This window comes from Rhipicephalus microplus, chromosome 6, assembly GCF_043290135.1.
Source record: "Rhipicephalus microplus isolate Deutch F79 chromosome 6, USDA_Rmic, whole genome shotgun sequence".
NCBI classification, from domain to species: domain Eukaryota; kingdom Metazoa; phylum Arthropoda; class Arachnida; order Ixodida; family Ixodidae; genus Rhipicephalus; species Rhipicephalus microplus.
This window is the reverse complement of record NC_134705.1, coordinates 5,783,454-5,800,861: the sequence shown is the minus strand read 5'-3', so window position 1 is coordinate 5,800,861 and position 17,408 is coordinate 5,783,454. Positions and strand designations below refer to the sequence as shown.

The 17,408-nt window shown below is 44.5% G+C and overlaps 1 protein-coding gene across 13 annotated transcripts in view; it reads right to left on the bottom strand.

The window, feature by feature from the left end:
- The window catches only part of LOC119167762 (glutaminyl-peptide cyclotransferase), an 823,023-nt gene that overhangs the window by 587,491 nt on the left and 218,124 nt on the right, over window positions 1–17,408 (bottom strand). For 12 of the 13 annotated variants that reach the window (XM_075865229.1, XM_075865226.1, XM_075865228.1 and 9 more), the window contains 2 exons: window positions 16,943–17,092; window positions 12,969–13,127 (listed from right to left, as the gene is read on the bottom strand). The exons of the other annotated variant lie outside the window; for it this stretch is intronic. In XM_075865229.1, the coding sequence (XP_075721344.1) occupies window positions 12,969–13,127; window positions 16,943–17,092 (309 nt within the window). The remainder of the gene's footprint in view (window positions 1–12,968; window positions 13,128–16,942; window positions 17,093–17,408) is intronic. 13 annotated transcript variants of the gene reach the window in all.

Here is a 17,408-nt window from a genome sequence, read left to right as displayed (position 1 = left end):
GTGGACAAAAAGTGTACTAGTTTCCAGCCTGTTTGCCCGCTAAAATCTGCAGCGTTACTCCACCAGAATCCCATTGTGAAAAACAGGTTGGGCTCATCCATCCGCAAATTATGCAGACGAGTCGCTGGCAAGGGGAATTGCTGATGTGAGGTCATGCAACGCACGCCCATGCCTCGAAATCTAATTTCAGTTCATCGACTGAATGGACCATTAAAGAGACACTAATAGCAAAATGACTTTTCGCATATTCGTAAAGTAATATTTCACAATCCCGAAAACACTACTCTTACAGGAGAGTTGCTTTATTGGGCAAGTTGGTACATACTTAGTTTACTACAAAAGAAGCCACAAAATGTTGAAATCAGAAAAAGCAGAGCGACAGATATAGAGACAGAGAGCGGAGACGTGGCATAAACAACTGACGTTTATTTCAGAAAAAACTTTCCTCTCAAGTCTGCTCAACGCATGCGCAGATAACATACCAAAAACCAAGCAAGCTAATCTAAAAAATCATCTCTGGGCTAGAAACAAACATTCTTTCCTGGTGAGATAAACCGAAGCTGCATTAACACGTTTGTCTGAACCAAGTTTTCAGATATAGAATGCCTCAATAATCTCTCGTTTACACGGCATCTTAGCCTTACCGAAAATTGTCACCTTAACAAACAGTAGCATACAACCATACAACTTGCAATGCAACTGCAAGTTACCACCAGTGCTAGAGAGTAGAAGATTTTCCTGCCCCTTCGACCAAGGAAGCATGAAAAGGACCAGATTGAGACCAACATGAGAAGGACTGATGGTCCAACGTAAAACCTGTCCCAACTTAACGGGATGCCATACACCACACATTTGTTACACGCACAGTATTTCTTGACATGTTTCATGTCACACATCCTACTTATCGTGCCGAGCTGCACAACCTTCTTGCAACGACTCGCGAGTTCGCTGGGTGCAGAACAGACCAGTTTCTGCAAGGACAATTAAACAACCACCTTTACCTGTTGGCATAATGTGCTAAAGATTGTCCCACAGCAATCCTGGCTGCAACCTTTTTTCAATCTGTGTGAAATTCCATGTACATACGGCATAACCACAACATTCTTCTATACTCTAACACCACCATCACTTTTGTGTTTTACGTTAAAGTGCTTAAAGCCATATTCAGCAACAGATATTACAGTCAAACACATTTATACCGAACACGCATATATCGAATTTTCGGGTATATTGAACTCGCAAGTCATCTTCTTGAAATTTCTTTGGAGAAGTATAGAAATTTGCACATTTATTTTGAATGGTAATTTTACCTCCCTTCGGATATATCGATCGCTGGGCGAGATGGAAGGTTCGCTACAGCACTCGCCTCTCTCCCACCCTTTGCAACCTATACGCTCGAGTAGGAAGGCATGCTTTGGCACTCCCAGCGCCCAGCGACTTCCCTACGACACCACCCCTCCACCAAATTTCACCAAAACCAAAACGCTCGAAAAAAATAAGGGCGAGAGGGCTCGAACTGCACAATCTCCAACTTATGAAAGAACTTTTTTTTGTTTCTCTTTCTCTCTCTCCTGCTTTCTCTACAGTACACATTGGCTCAAAGAGCAGGAATGAAGAAGCTGCCGTCCTCCTCCTTTCATCTTTTCTTTTTATTTTTTTGTTGCTGCTTAGAGAGTTTTGATCAGCCAACCACAGCTCGCGCTTTTTGCTGTTGCCCTCCCAAGTGGCCATCGCCTAGCGAGCGCTTGTTGCTTCCGCTGTCGCGTTACCAATGTACCGCCGCATGCGCAGCATTTCTCTTTCATTTACGTGGTGTGCAAAACCGCTGCCCTTGAATTGTCGACTTCTCATGTAGCTCTGGCTAGCGTCAAGAAGCGCAAGACCCTTGACCTTGCAAAGAAGTTGAAGGCTATTCAGCTTATTGGCAGCTGAGAAATGTTCGACCGTCGCGGATGACTTCGGGATACCACGGAGCACTCTGAGTACCTTGTTGAAAAACAAAGCAGATATCAAGGCAAAGGCGGCGGAGAAGCGAACGTCGGGAGCCTGTCATGTGCCCGCTTCTGTGCACGGGAATGTAGAAAAAGTACTCTATGCCTGGTTTTTAGAAGTGTGGGCAAAGAACATTTTGGTGGATGGTCCGGTGTTGATCGCCAACGCCAAATGGTTCGCCGCTACACTCGGTGAAACGACTTCGCCGACAACAGGGGGTGGATTCACCGATTTAAGCGGTGCTATCGTTGGCAAAACCAATTCTGGCAAAAGCAAAGCTGTCAGCAGCCAGGACACCCAGCAGTGGATGGCGAAGGAGTAGCCAAAAATTTCCACGAAGTTTTCTCCCGTGGAGATCTTCAATGCTTGGCAAGACGTGAAGACGTACACAGGGGTCAACTGCTTCTGGAAGGCAGGCTTTGAGACGGTGGAACTTGCGGGAACCGGTGAAGACAACGACGACGAGTGTATAGACGATGCGTTTAGCGAGTTGTCGTCTCCCTTCCCGGCAGCAATTCCACATGAAGTCTCTGCAGATGACTTCGTGGAAGCACACTGCAGTGTCCAGGCTGACAGCTCATGTGACGAGGAAGATCGTCTGGACAAGGCGCTAGCTACACGCGCATACTCCACCTGCTAAAGTCCTGGCAGCGTTTGGCATCATTCACTGTTACATCGGCCACATGGAGGAAACCAAGCTATCGCACCTAGACAGCCTTGATAAGATCGAGACTAGCGTCTGCAGCATTTCAAAAACAAAGAAGCAGGCTAAGATTAGCAATTAACTTCATGAAAATAAATCATTTTATTGCGGCGTGTGTGCAGAATTAGTAGTCATTTTCGAATGCGTCTATTGTAGTTGATGATCCGCCACAGGCCAGCTCTCACAGTTTCTATTTTGCGATAATAAATACCATAAAATCATTTTAAAATGCCTGTGTCAGGCACAGAGATTTTGGCATGAAATTTAAAAAGTGAATTTAAACCATGATTTTCTCCACTAATAATGAACTTATAATAGTAAAACATACGACATCAGAGTTCTCAGAGTGCCGTTTGGAAATCCAAGCCAAGTCACTGCTGTTACATATTAGGTATTTGTAATCCCCGTAACATATTGTTACGGGGATTACAAATACACGGAAGATAGAAAGGAGTGTATTTGCAATATTTACAGGTAGGTGTGACACCTCAGGGTTGCTAGGATCTCGCGCGCCGAATCCGCTTTTTCTTCATCGATGCGTCTACGACGGGGCGGAGCTATGCCCACTGCCTCGTAATATCACCCCCGCCGGACGAAGCGCCGTCACGGTGCCGCTAAGTCAATCAGGACTGGCAGTGTAGTAGCGTTTTAGTCGCAACACATGGACAACATCAGTAGGTGTTGTGGCAGAAGATGAAGGTGGTTCAACGGGAGTGATGAGGTAGTCGACGTCAGTAACCTTGCGCAGAACTTTGTAGGGCCAGGTGAATAGTGGAAGGAGCTTCTCCCACAAGCCTTCACATCGATGCGGCGCCCAAAGTAGGACAAGAGAGTCAGCAGGATAGTCAACGTGGTGGTGCCAGTCATCGTAGCGGACTTTTTGTGAGGCCTGAGAAGCAGTGAGCCTAGTGTGTGCAATTTGGCGAGTGATGCGGGCTCGAGAAGCAAGGTCCTGAGCATACACGGTTGGTTCGGTAATATCAGAAGGAAGGAGTATGTCGAATGGCAAGGCAGGGTTGCGGCCGTACAGAAGAAAGAACGGAGAATACTCGGCAGTGTCATGCCATGATGAATTGTACGCAAACGTATTGTAGGGGAGCATTGCGTCCATGTCATGATGATCAGCAGAGACGTACATGGACAACATGTCTGTAAGAGTTCGGTTGAGGCGCTCTGTGAGACCGTTGGTCTGGGGATGGTAGGCAGTGGTAAAGTGATGTTCGGTAGAGCAGCTACGGAGGATTTCGTCGATAACTTTTGCGAGGAAGCAGCGGCCACGATCCGTCAGAAGCTGGCGCGGAGCCCCTTGCCGCAGAATGACGTCGTTCAGTAGAAAGTCTCCAACGTCTGTAGCGCAGCTACTTGGCAAGGCACAAGTTATAGCATATCTGGTTGCATAGTCTGTTGCGACAGCGATCCATTTGTTGCCTGACACGGACGTTGGGAAAGGTCTGAGCAAGTCGAGGCCGACGCGGAAGAATGGTTCCGGGGAAATGTCGATAGGTTGGAGCAGGCCAGCCGTACAAAGAGTAGGACGTTTGCGACGCTGGCAGCACTCGCAAGCAGCAACATAGCGGCGCACAAATTTATAGAGGCCAGGCCAAAAGAACTGTTGCTGCATGCGGTGATAGGTTCGTGAAAAACCTAGGTGTCCTACCGTCGGAGCCTCATGCAGATGTTTAAGAATGATGGCACGCAGGTGTCGGAGGATAACCAACAAAAGGTCTGGGCCATCAGGCTTCATGTTGCGGTGGTACAGAATTTCGTTGCGGAGGACATATTGACGGAGCGAAGGGTCGGAATGTCCTGAAGATACTCGCTCAATGACCGTCTTGAGGGTTGCGTCCCGGCTCCATGCTGATGTCGCGCAAATTGGATATGGCGAGCACACAAGAATCGCTCTCATGGACGGCGAGGATAGCAGATAAAAACTGAAAACTCCCGGCCATAGAAGTAGGGGCGAAATTTCGCTACAGCTCAGACCAACGCAAGACACTCGTGCTCCGTTATCTAATAGTTTCGCTCAGATGTAGAGAGAAGGCGGCTGGCATACGCAATAGCACCCGTTTGGCCCACCTGGTGTTGAGCGAGGACGGCGCCGATGCCGTGAGCACTGGTGTCTGTGCGAACTTCAGTCGTCGCGGACAGGTCGAAGTGAGCCAATATTGATGGTGAAGTGAGCAGCTGGATCAGCGTGGAAAATGCAGCTGCTTGGTTTTGGCCCCACGAGAAGGGCGCATTCTTTTTGAGAAGATCAGTGAGTGGTCGTGCAATTGTAGCGACATTGCGCATAAAACGTCGGAAGTATGAGCATAAGCCCACAAAACAACGAACATCTTCGTAGTTGAAGGAAGAGGAAAGCTCTTGACAGCGCTAATCTTGTCAGGGTCCGGTTGGATGCCAGCAGCACTTACACGATGACCAAGGACCGTGATTTCTCGTCGGCTGAAATTGCACTTTTTCGAGTTCAGTTGGAGTCCCGCTCGACGAAAAACGGCTAGAATGATCGACAGGCGAGTTAGGTGGTTTTCAAATGTTGGAGAAAAAACAATCACATTGTCGAGGTAGCAAAGGCAGATGGACCATTTATAACCACGGAGGAGAGAGTCCATCATGCGTTCGAATGTTGCCGGGGCGTTGCACAGCCCAAAAGGCCTAACCTTGAACTGATAAAGACCGTCCGCTGTGACAAAGGCAGTTTTTTCGCGGTCTAAGTCGTTGACAAAAATTTGCCAACAGCCCAAAGGCAGATCTATAGATGAGAAGTATTGCACGCCATGAAAGCAGTCAAGAGCATTGTCGATTTGTGGCAGCGGATATACGTCCTTGCGGGTAATCTCGTTCAAGGCATGGTAGTCAATGCAAAATCTCCAACTGCCATCCTTCTTTTTTATTAAAACAACAGGTGATGCCCATGGACTTGAAGAGGCCTCTATGACTCCTTTAGAGAGCATCTTCTCGACTTCTCATTGTATGACCTGGCGTTTAGATTGGGAAACACGATAAGGTCGCCGTCTAAAAGGACTAGCATTGCCGGTATGTATTTGATGACGCACGACGGACGTTTGACCCAAAGGGGGGTCATCGATGTCAAAAATAACTCGGTAAGTGGTCAGAACGTGGTGGAGTTGCGCAGCCCGATAGGGCAGAATATCAGGAGTAATCATCATCATGATTTCATCATGATTTCATCCGTAGGTGCGTTTGCTCGGCTGGCTGCAATAGGGGACGAGCAGTCTTCAGGGTCTAATGCCACAATGTTACATGCATCAAGTGGGGAAACATGGCCTAACGAAATGCCTTGCGGGAAAACTTGGGTCGAACTACTAAAGTTGAGGAGCGGAAGCTGAACGTAGTTGTCCACGATAGCCACGATGATATGCGGCACCGCAACACTTCAGGCCAAAAGCACATCCACTAATAAAGACACTATGTAGTCCCCGTCAGGAAGAGCTGGTGATGTCGTTAAGGCCACAAACGTGGTGGCTTGCGGTGACAGCCGAACATAATCAACAGCGCACAAGCGGTGTGACGGCGAGGACGGCACAGCCCCAAGTCGAGGCAGTTAAAGTTGGAGAACGCCGGTAGCACAGTTGATTAGAGCGGCATGAGTGGACAAGAAACTTAATACAAGAATCAAGTCATTGGGGCACTGCTCAATAACTCCAAAGAGAACAGATGTGGGGTGATCGGCGATTGTGACGCGTGCTGTGCACATTCCTGTGATGGCAAGACTTCTTCCGTCGGCGACACGAATGATGCCAGGAGCAGCCGGTGTGAGAACTTTCTTCAGGCGGCGACGAAGTCGGGCACTCATCACAGAAATAGGCGTCCTGGTGTCAATAAGTGCAAAAACAGTCAGGCCGTCATCATCAACGTCGATCAAATTTTATCATGTCGGCAGTACAAGGAGAGGATTTAAGGTCGGTATCGAGGATGCAGCTTCACCTCTAAAAGCTGCACCGCATAGTTTCCCTGACGAGAATTGAGCGGGGAGGTCGGGCGTCGTCGTAGAGGAGAAGGGGACGACGGGCGACGTGCAGGCGGCGAACGAGACTGATGACATCGAGGCGACGGTGAGCGGCTGTGCTGCGTGTTAGAGACATCGAAGGGTGAAAGACGGCAGTAGCCATCGGGGATCGGCGCAGGAGGCTGGAAAAGGCAGTAGCTGTCTGCGCGGCGAGCAGTGTTATACTGTGTTGGGGACGAAGACCAATAGTTGCGGCAATACCCTGCGACGTGCCCTATGCGACGGCAGTTAAAGCAGATCAGCCTATCATCCGCCGTTCGCCATTCTGCCAGATTGCGAGAGCATGGAAAAGACCGTTCCTGGGGCGGTGACCTTGAACGGAAGCCAAATGATTGAGACTGAGCAACGGCGCAGACATCGAAGCCCAAATTGCCGAGTTCTTCCCGCACAATCGACTGTACCAAGCAAACCTGAAGTACTTGCGAATCGACGTGGCCGTTGCTGAGAAGAGCAGATGTACTTGCTTCGATTTCCCACTGGAAGATTCGCGTGATTTCAGTCGCCGGTGAATACTGCTGATGAGAGGTCAGTCCATCTTCGCAGGAGGACGTCGCAGCGGTGTTTGGCAGTGGAGTGAAAGATCTTGAAATATGCCTGCTTTAGGCCTGTTCCAAACGCCGACATTCCTGAATAATTTCCTCAACGGTCACGCAGGTCCGCCACATTAGCAGGTTGAACGCATCGTCCGCTATCCCCTTGAGGACGTGGCCAACCTTATCCTACTCCGACACGTCATTGTCGACTTTACGACATAGAGCCAGCACGTCTTGTATATACGAGATATACGGCTCTGTGGACGTCTGAGCACGTATAGACAACTCTTTTTTTGCAGCCGTTTTTCGACCGATGGGCTTCCCAAATAAATCGCGAAGCTTCTCCTTGAACGTGTCCCAACTGCCGATCTCCTCGTCATGGTTCTCGTACCAGACCTTGGCCGTGCCTTTTAGATAAAACAGCACGATGTCCAGCATGAGAGTCAGGTTATAATGGTTGACCGCACTGGTACGATCGTAGTCGGCTATCCAGTTGGCAACATCAACTTCGTCCGTACCGCAGAACATTCCTGGATGCTTCGGATGCGTCAGCACATATGTGGGTGGGGGTGCGGCCGGTGAAGGCGTTGCCGTAGATGGTGCAGGCGTTGCCGAGGCCGATGGAGAGGTGGCCGCGGGATCAGTCCCGTGTTCCATCACGGAAACTCCCATTTGACGACCACTGCGGAGCTCCGTTGTAGTGCGCTTCGTTACCCAGCATCTCCACCAATTCGTTACAGAGATTACAAATACATGGAAGATAGAAAGGAGTGTATTTGCAATATTTACAGGTAGGTGTGACACCTCAGGGTTGCTAGGATCTCGCGCGCCGAATCCGCTTCTTCTTCATCGATGCGTCTATGACGGAGCGGAGCCATGCCCACTGCCTCGTAATATTGATTGACTACAGTCTAACCTCAATAGAACAAACCCAGATATAACTAAATATTGGTTATAAAGAAGTAAATAAAAAATAGTCTTGCAGTAGATACAGTGTTAGGAATAAACTTTTTAATTAATTTGCATATATAATGAATTTATTTTGGTGTAAGATGCAACTTTTTATAATGAGGTTTGAGTGTATATGAGAACAATACCATTTCAAACGAAGACAACTGTATCAGCCGGCACGCTCCTAAAAGTACTTATGTTTTATTTCAGGTCAGCCAATGTTCAATGTGATGAACAGATCTGAATTCAGAGAGAAGGACCAGAGAGAAGGGTTATATTTAGGCTTGTGCGAATAGTGAATTTCAGGTTCGAAGTGAATTCGAAGCAAATAGCGATTTTGATTGAATAATTTCGAATCGAATTCGAAACATAAGTATGAAATATATAAAAAAAAAAGAGAATATTTATCATGACCGAACTAACCTGCACAATATTTATTTTTAATTGAAATAGGGGCTCTATGCAAATGCCATTTTTTTTTTTCGTTCAAAGTAAGACGAAACAACCTTGGGTAGTAGCTTCGGTATGATGCAAGTGATAACCTGTGAGATACTGAATGTTTTAAAATTTATTATACTTGGAGCATATAAGCCATCATAACAAACTTCATAAAATGAAGAATTGATTTGAGAGTAACATGTTTGTTTAAATTGGCGCTGCAACACTTTTTCAAGTAGCCATGGAGTCAGTAAACATGCCTGTTGCCTCAAAAATTTACCGTCACAAAGTTTTTAGAATCAGTCCAGTATGAGCGGCGTTCCAAAAATTTGTCGCACACTGCATTTGCATTCTCTCTCTTCGTCTCGACGAAAAAGCTGGGACCTAAGCAGGAAAGAATGGCATGGTGAAAGAAAATATGTCACATGCACCTCGTGACCATGAGCATTTTTTTCTTCGAATATGCGGCTTTTCAGTGCGATCACGCACGCACTCGTGGACAAGCGGCGACCTCCCGCGGCAGCTCCAGTAATGACAAGCGTGCCATGCTCAAATCAGCCAATGGCTGTTAACCCGAGCCGTACATTTCTTCTTGGCTGTGACAAGTGATTTTTGAGCTTGTAGTGTCATTTGCCGAGGGAAGAAAGCAATTTCTAGCTTTGAAAATTTATTGTGAATTACATGCTGCGTGCTGCGCTATAATATTTGTCTGATGGGTGATTCCACGAGAGATCGACACGGGTCCTAAACTTGATACTTTAGATTTCATTGAGTATTTTATATTTTGTGCACCTCTCACCAGGTAGCCCGAAAGTCAACTTCGTTTTATTATTAATGGCATATGCGGCCACGCAGCGCGGAAATCAAACGCCTTCCTGCTTTGTTATAGATATCGGCCATCATCACCGCCTGCTGCCCGTGCGTCGTGCTGCTCTTGCCTGGAAGGTGATAGGGAACGGGCCATCGTCTCGGCTGTTTGACGTCACAGACCAAGAAGAGCTAAGTGCTGTCGCAGCGCCACCGCTCAGCATAAAAGGACTGCTCGCCCCTGACCCTCCGGGATATGCGGCTTCTTCTTCCAGCAAAAACTCATCAGCTGTTTCAGCTGAGAAGCCATTAGACTAAGACAGCATATCTCTGAGGCGTCTAAAGCGGTTTTGACAGACGTGGTCGTTGTTATGTGCATGGCGGGCAGCTTTCGGCAAAAGCTTCTGGAGGGCAAACAGGCTGATGTCTTAGACCTTGCGGAAGTTTCTTTGATAAGGTGTTTTCTTTTTATGCAACATGAGGTAATCTGAACAAAAAACTATCCCGGCTGAAGTGGTCAGCCATCGCCACGCTCCTTGAGGCTTAAATTACTGGCAATGCAACTGTGCACGAAACCAGCAGGACGAAAGTGATCTACCTGTGGTCTGTTCCTATGTCTCTCACCTGTAATGAGAGCAGACGTAAAACAGCGTGTGCAAGTATCCTCAGTGCGAATGCAAAACTGAAGTATAGTACGTTAAAATAAATTTCACAATGTTTTTGTCGATAAAATCACAAGAGGTGTAATCTTTGTCCCTACTTTGAACCATATGATCTAAAGCATTGCCTCCAAGATGTGGCGCACAGCAATTCATCTGTACAGCAGACGACGGATGACAACTTGCCCTAAAGCGTGTTATTCAGTCTAATGCGGCAGTCTTCGTGCCCCAAATGATAAAAATTTGTTATGAATCGTTTATGAACTCATTCAACATTCAATTCTCTTAACCACCGTGTTGCAAACACATGGCCGTTACAGCAGCTCCATCTGCGTGTCAGTAATGGAGAGGCACCACATATTAGAAGTCTCAGTGCTCTACGTATAAGAGTGAATTGAGATACTGTAGAATACCGTGTTCAAAATAGTTACTCCTATCTGCTAAAACGGCCTTTCTTCACCAAATGCGGTCACGTTTACTCACGTTTGAAGCTTATTGCCGCTTTTCCGTTCAGATTTCTAGATTCCTCAACTTATCAGCGCATTCTCGAAAAGCTCTGATTTGTACCACGAATGTTGTCACTAAAAACAAAATAATGCAACATGTTTGTCTATATTACTGTATAATGGCTTTCGGTTGTCTATTTACGGGATTTTAAGAAAAATCGAAGATGGGGTTTTTTATTATTCAAATTTCAATAGAGTACACTTTTGCCAATATATAAAAATTTACATTTGCCCTACCGCAGCAATAATTTATGTGCCTAATGAACACGCTATATCCTTAAAACGTGTCAAGTTTGAAAACGCTGCTTCCATTACTTTCGGAGAAAAAAAATGGGGAATACGTAACCTATTTTAAACTGTCGCAAATTAGACATTTTTAAAAGCTATTTTCTTAAGGTCTGCTAACTTGAAACCGTATGAATTCATTCTTCATTAGACATACATTGCAGGTAAAAAATATCTTCGTTGAAGCAAAAATATTTGTCTTTTTATAGCATATGCAATTTTCGAAAATGACAGGTGACGAAATTGGTGCCTACGTGTTGGCCAAGTTTGATATTTTTTTTTCTCATAAGTTATGCCGTTAATCATAAAAAGTTATGCCGTTAATCGGGCTACCTGGTGAGATGTGCACGAAATATAAAATACTCGATGAAATCTAAAATATCAACTTTTGGACCCGTGTTGATCTGTCGTGGAATCACCCTGGTGTATTTTTGGTAGCCTTGAATACCGATCGGCAGCGTTTTCTGACCATGCTCAGTAACAGTAAGTGTTGCAGGGCCCCTTTAAATTTGAAGGGGGACTTCGCGGCAAAGTAAACTTCTTTTGAATAAATGCTTTCATGGCTCAGCACCTCTACATTGCAACAAAACCATCTTTACAGGCAGTTACATGCAAATTAATACACATCTATTCGTTCACTGCGAATACTTCAAAAATATTTGATAATTTAAATTCAAATCAAAGAAAATTTGAATACTCAACTATTCGTTTGAATATTCGAAGCATTCGAATATTCCCACAAGTCTAGTTCTATTGAGTCGTATCTGGCGGCCAATTTAAAAAGATATTGCAGCAAAATCTGACAATTCCGTCAAAATGCTGCAGTTGAATTCTCAGTGGGAGAATACATTGAAAATAAGTAGTCATTCATTGAAATCTTTAGTGGGTGGTATCGTTGTCCCCTAGACCAATGCAAGTTAGAAGCTATGGTTTCACGACTCCCTCAATCGACACCAGACTGGCCGGCTGCAGTTTTACGAAGCACGCACGCCATTGCATACCTGCACAGCATGCATTCATGATTCCCTTACCAGCAATGAACCAACCTACGATGACACAGACCATTTTTACTTGCCAAAAAATTATGACTACGAGCTTCCTGTGCCAAGGGACAAAAAAGAACAAGCCATGGACATTTCAGTAAGGTGGACTGGGACTGTAGGTGGTCCAAGGTGCAGCGGGAGCAGTATATAAAGTAATCTTATGGAGGACGTAAAATGCATTGTTTTGAATGTAAGATGACATTGCAGCACAGCTAATTCTACAAATACATTTTTGCCAATCAGCATTATTTGGTCGGATGACAATGACAGAACAAGACTTCTTTTTTTCCCTGGCAACAGATTCTTGCTGACGTCTCTGTTGGCAACAGGGTAGCCCACATGACCTTTCAAATTACAACACCCACAAATACGACGTTATGTTGACATAACTTCCCAGTGCTCGCTGCTATGCCTTTCCTCATGTGTGCACTTAGATCTTCCGCGCTCTGCTCATGTGAAATATAGTTTGCCCTTTCAGAAGGATGCTGCCACATAATCAAAAGTGTAAGCTTTTGACACTTCAGGAGAAGTGTAGGATTATCACCAAACCAGCGAAAGGCAAAAAAAAGGGAACATTGCAGAGCACTGTGCGTACCTCTCTTGTTGTGCTCCTATCTGAAATTTGCTGGAACCTTTCACTTTCACATTGCAGAGGAAGTGCGCATCCCGTAATTGGTGCGTGTACTTTATTTATTTTTGGGACAAAAAATTTCTCACGGGAAGGAACAAAAATTGCTCTCCCAGTGATTTCCTACTAAGGAAATTACAGTTGCCGCTACCACTACTACAGTAGAACCCCTATACTATAAGAGACATGCACCTCAGAGAAATTTTAGTCTTGAAAATGACATGACACTTACAAGCAGAGCGTCATGCAAGCGCTTTTTTATAAACCTCTATTTGAACGTAGGCCCACTGACGTCTCTTATACCCATCTGTCTCTTACATTAGTGTCTCTTACAAAGGGGTTCGACTGTACTGCTTCTACTACTACTAGTAATACTATAGTGAAGTTATCAACCATGGAGTCATAGTGGCAGGCCAACACCAGGCGATGACAAGCTGAGGGGTCCAAGGTAGCGACAATGTTGCTGAAAACCTTGTTGCCATGAGGTGTAGGGGCTTCAAATGTGTCCTCCTCCACATGCCAGTCGAGCTGCTCCATCGATTGCCGCAGGAACTGCACAGTGACCAATTCATGGGAATGAATTTTTGAGAAAGGCTTGTGAGAGCATGCCAGTGTCCTTTCATGCCTGCCTGACTACATATACGATTTTCTTTTTAAATGCATCTTCGTCCAGCACTGCACTGTTCAGCACTGCACTGTTCAATCTGATAGATAAAAACTTTACAAGAAAGTTTCAAAGCATAGCTATGCACACAAAGCCCCCTAAGTTTGCTTAGAGCCCCGCCGTGGTGGTCTAGTGGCTAAGGTACTCGGCTGCTGACCCGCAGGTCGCGGGATCGAATCCCGGCTGCGGCGGCTGCATTTCCGATGGAGGCGCAAAATGTTGTAGGCCTGTGTGCTCAGATTTGGGCGCACGTTAAAGAACCCCAGGTGGTCCAAATTTCTGGAGCCCTCCACTACGGCGTCTCTCATAATCATATGGTGGTTTTGGGACGTTAAACCCCGCAAACCAATCAATCAAGTTTGCTTAGAGCCAATAGTAGCAGAGATGGAGGGATGAGTGAGGCTAGATCATCTGCAGGGACAGCACAGCTTCGAATGACAAGCATCATTGTAGGTCACTGGCTGTAGCATATGTGAAAGCAGCAGGTGCTAATGAAAACTAAGACTATCAGTGGGAATTCCACGAGAGATCCGCACAGGGCAAAAAGTTGATACTTTAGATTTGATTGTTTATTTTATATTTCGTGCACTTACCAACCAGTAGCCCAAAAGTGAGCATTTTTTTTTTGTTAACTGCATTGTTTAAGAGAAAACAAAATATTGAACTTATTTCATACAGAGGGACCAATTTCATCCCTTGTCGTTTTCGAAATTTCATGACGATATAAAAGCACAAATATTAGCCTGGTGAAGACAATTTTTTTCTAGTAAATGTACGTGTAATCAAGAGTGAAGCAGCATTGTCTGAAGCTTATATGCTGAAGTAAAGTGTTTCTGAAAAATGTCTGAACAGGTGACAATTTTTAAAAGGTGCCTAATTTGAGATTTTTTTCCTCTTAAGCTAAACCAGCTAGTGTTTTATAACTTGGTGACCTATTACGACATGATGTTTGCAATATTGCCTGTCAATATTGTTGCTGTACCTCAAACACATAATTTTATGAATGGCCTCAAACTTTCAAAATTGTTGACAGTAAAGCCTTATGAATAATCAATATTTAAAAAACCCCATCTTTAATTTTTCTTGAAATCTGATAAAACATTCCTCACAGATAATAGAAAAATATTATTAAAAACATATTGCATAATTTCATTCACAGCGACAATATTACGGGTGGAAGTTCCAGCTTTTCGAGCATGTACTTAAGCAAAAAACGCATGGGAAATCGGGCTAAAAAAAAGTGGGCTTGAGCTTCTGAGTCGTTTGAACAAGACCATATTTTCAGAAGAAAAGCAGATTTGGTAAACAAGATTGATGTTTTAAGCGCACCCTACTGAAATACCTCAATTTGTCATTTCAAGTCGAGGCTTGAGAACCCCAAGTTAATGGCACCTTAGTTGCTCACCTCAATTACATGAGGCAGCTATTACAGCCATCTGCTTTTAACGTTTTGGTTCAGTAAACTTAAATGGGAATAGGCTCGCGAGAGGAACCACCGAAGCATAACTAATATTGAGATTTAGTAACGCTGCTGCCACCTCCTTAACATGAACACAGTGTAACATTTCCTTTTCGGTCCCCTGCTCAATAATTTCAGGCGCGCCCTTTCTTGTAGGCAAGGTATCATAAGGTTTCAACTACAGGAAACGGTAAGAAATCTGTTATACGGCTGAAGAATGTCAAAACGCTCTATGCAAATAGAGATTACCTAGAGACCATTCGTTCTTTTAGGATTGTTTCAGTGCATATTATTGCCACGTGTTGCAGGCCTATGTTTTCGGTGCGTTTAGTCAACCTCACCTAATGATACAAACCATGGTCGTGTTTTGTTAAGTGTCGAGCACTGCTTAAAGTCTGGAAAAATTGCTAACGTTTTGAGCCCACCATGGCTTTTGTTCAATGCATTCCTCAGTTTCAGAGGAGATAGAGGAGGCGGTCATTCCAAGTGTTCATGTACTATCTTCCGTGGTGCTATGCTGGTGTTAGAGCATTTTAATTCATCACGTCGTCTGCAAATATCTATGGATTGCCTTAGAATGTGTCACTATATATTGCTCATACGGCTTTAAAGCTGAGCGAAGTGCACCAGAAATGTGCCTTTACAGAAATTTATTCTTCAATGTGCTAGATCTGCTTCTCCTCTGTAAGTACGGTACTGTTCAAACGACCCAAAAGCTCAAGCCCACTTTTTTTTGCTCGATTTATCATGCGTTTATCGACCAAGTGCATGCTCGAAAAGCTAGAACTTCTACCCGTAATATTGTCGCTGCAAGTAAAATATTGCAATGTTTTTAAATATTATTTTTCTATCATTTATGAGGAACATTTTATGAGATTAAAAAAAAATGAAGATGGGGCTTTTTACATATAGATTTTTCGTTATGCTTTACTACCAACGAATTTGAAAGTTTTGGGCCATTTAAAAAGTTATGTGTTTGAGATACAGCAATGGTATTAACAGGCAATATTGTAAACATAAAATTGTAATAGGCCAGTAAGTTATGAAAAACTAGCTCGTTTAGCTTAAGAGAAAAAAAGATCTCAAATCAAGCAACTTTTAAAAAAATGTAACTTGTTAAGACATTTTTCAGAAACACTTTGCTTCAGCATACAAGCTACAAACAATGCTGCTTCACTCTTCATTATGTGTTAATTCACTAGAAAAAAAATTGTATTCATCAAGCTAATATTTGTGTTTTTATATCACTGTTAACTTTAAAAAATGACAAGGAACGAAATGGGTCCCTCTGAACAAAGTAAGTTCAATATTTCTTTCCTCCCAAACTATGCAGGGAACCAAAAAAAAACGAAGTTCCCTTTCAGGCTACTGGGTGGTATGTGTACAATATAAAATAAACAATCAAATCTAAAATACCAACTTTTCGACCCGTGTCGATCTCTCGTGGAATCATCCCAGTGTTTTGTGCAGTGTGCAAAAAGCGGCAGCAATCGAGCACATTGTACAGTATTAAACAATCGTGGCAGAAATATATTCAGCCTCAGTTCGCACTTGAAAGCCCACTTAGAACAAACAAAATACAAGTTCTCAGAATTGAGTACCTTAAACAGAAATCGCCTAAAGTAATTCTTGTAATTAATTTTGTGCACACGGAATGAACCGCTTGTAAAACAGTTACTGCGTATGCTCAAGCAAGTTTATTTTCCAGCAGAAAGGCTCGACCACAACTAGCAGGCAAATTAATTTTTTCCATTCATCATTAATCCTTGCCTTCCTTTTATTTCATTTCTCCTATTCTCTAGATGCACGGAGAGCAAGGAGGTGGAGATATACAGTGACGTGTAATATTCATGCAGTGTGCCTTTAGAAGGCTTTGCAATACTCCCACGCCTTCACTGCAATGTGAAGGGGTCAACATACTTCGAGTTAGAAAAGCCATCTAAGAACGATAGTTCCGACTAGAAAACATTCCGGTGGAAAGTCAACTTACAGGCGTCTTAAAGCGTATGCGAAGGGGCGCTCACTGTTGTGAAACAATTCAATTACTAAAATGTACACTAAAACCACCCTGCTGGTCCAAAGTGACAGTATGCACTGAATGCCCTGACGACCTGATGTGACCCAATGATCCCATTCAGACACCGATGCTGTTGCACATAAATCATGTTGAGACTCCTGTTCTGCAATGATACCCCACTCTAGGCAAGCCACATACCAGCAACCAGATGGACATAATTTGCACACCTGTCGCACTTTTCTGTGGCCCGGGCTACCGACAGTGCGTGGCACAAGGATGTTGCGCAGCACATCGTGGAAGGTCTCCTGCTCTGCCACGGGGAGTTCACTTGCGTACAGCAGCTGATCGTGGACCAAGGGCGGCAGGTCACGCACCCACTGCAACACAAAGAACACTCTGGTTTCATCAGGGCAACACAATGACAGAGTGCTCCTGTCATGGAAATTTCCATGTGGGCGTTGTTGATTTTAAGCAAAAAATTGCAACAGATGCTAATAATTAAATTTGTGGGTCTGAGCCCGCACATTTTACACCATGGAGTGACGTCGGTGACTGAAACTGCCTTCGAATAAAACAAAACACAGACGTCATATTGTCCAATGATTCAATCAATGAATCCATCTCATCATCATAAAACTGTAAACTCAGAATTACTCAAACAAACAGCTTGATGTGGCTTGCGGCCGGTACAAT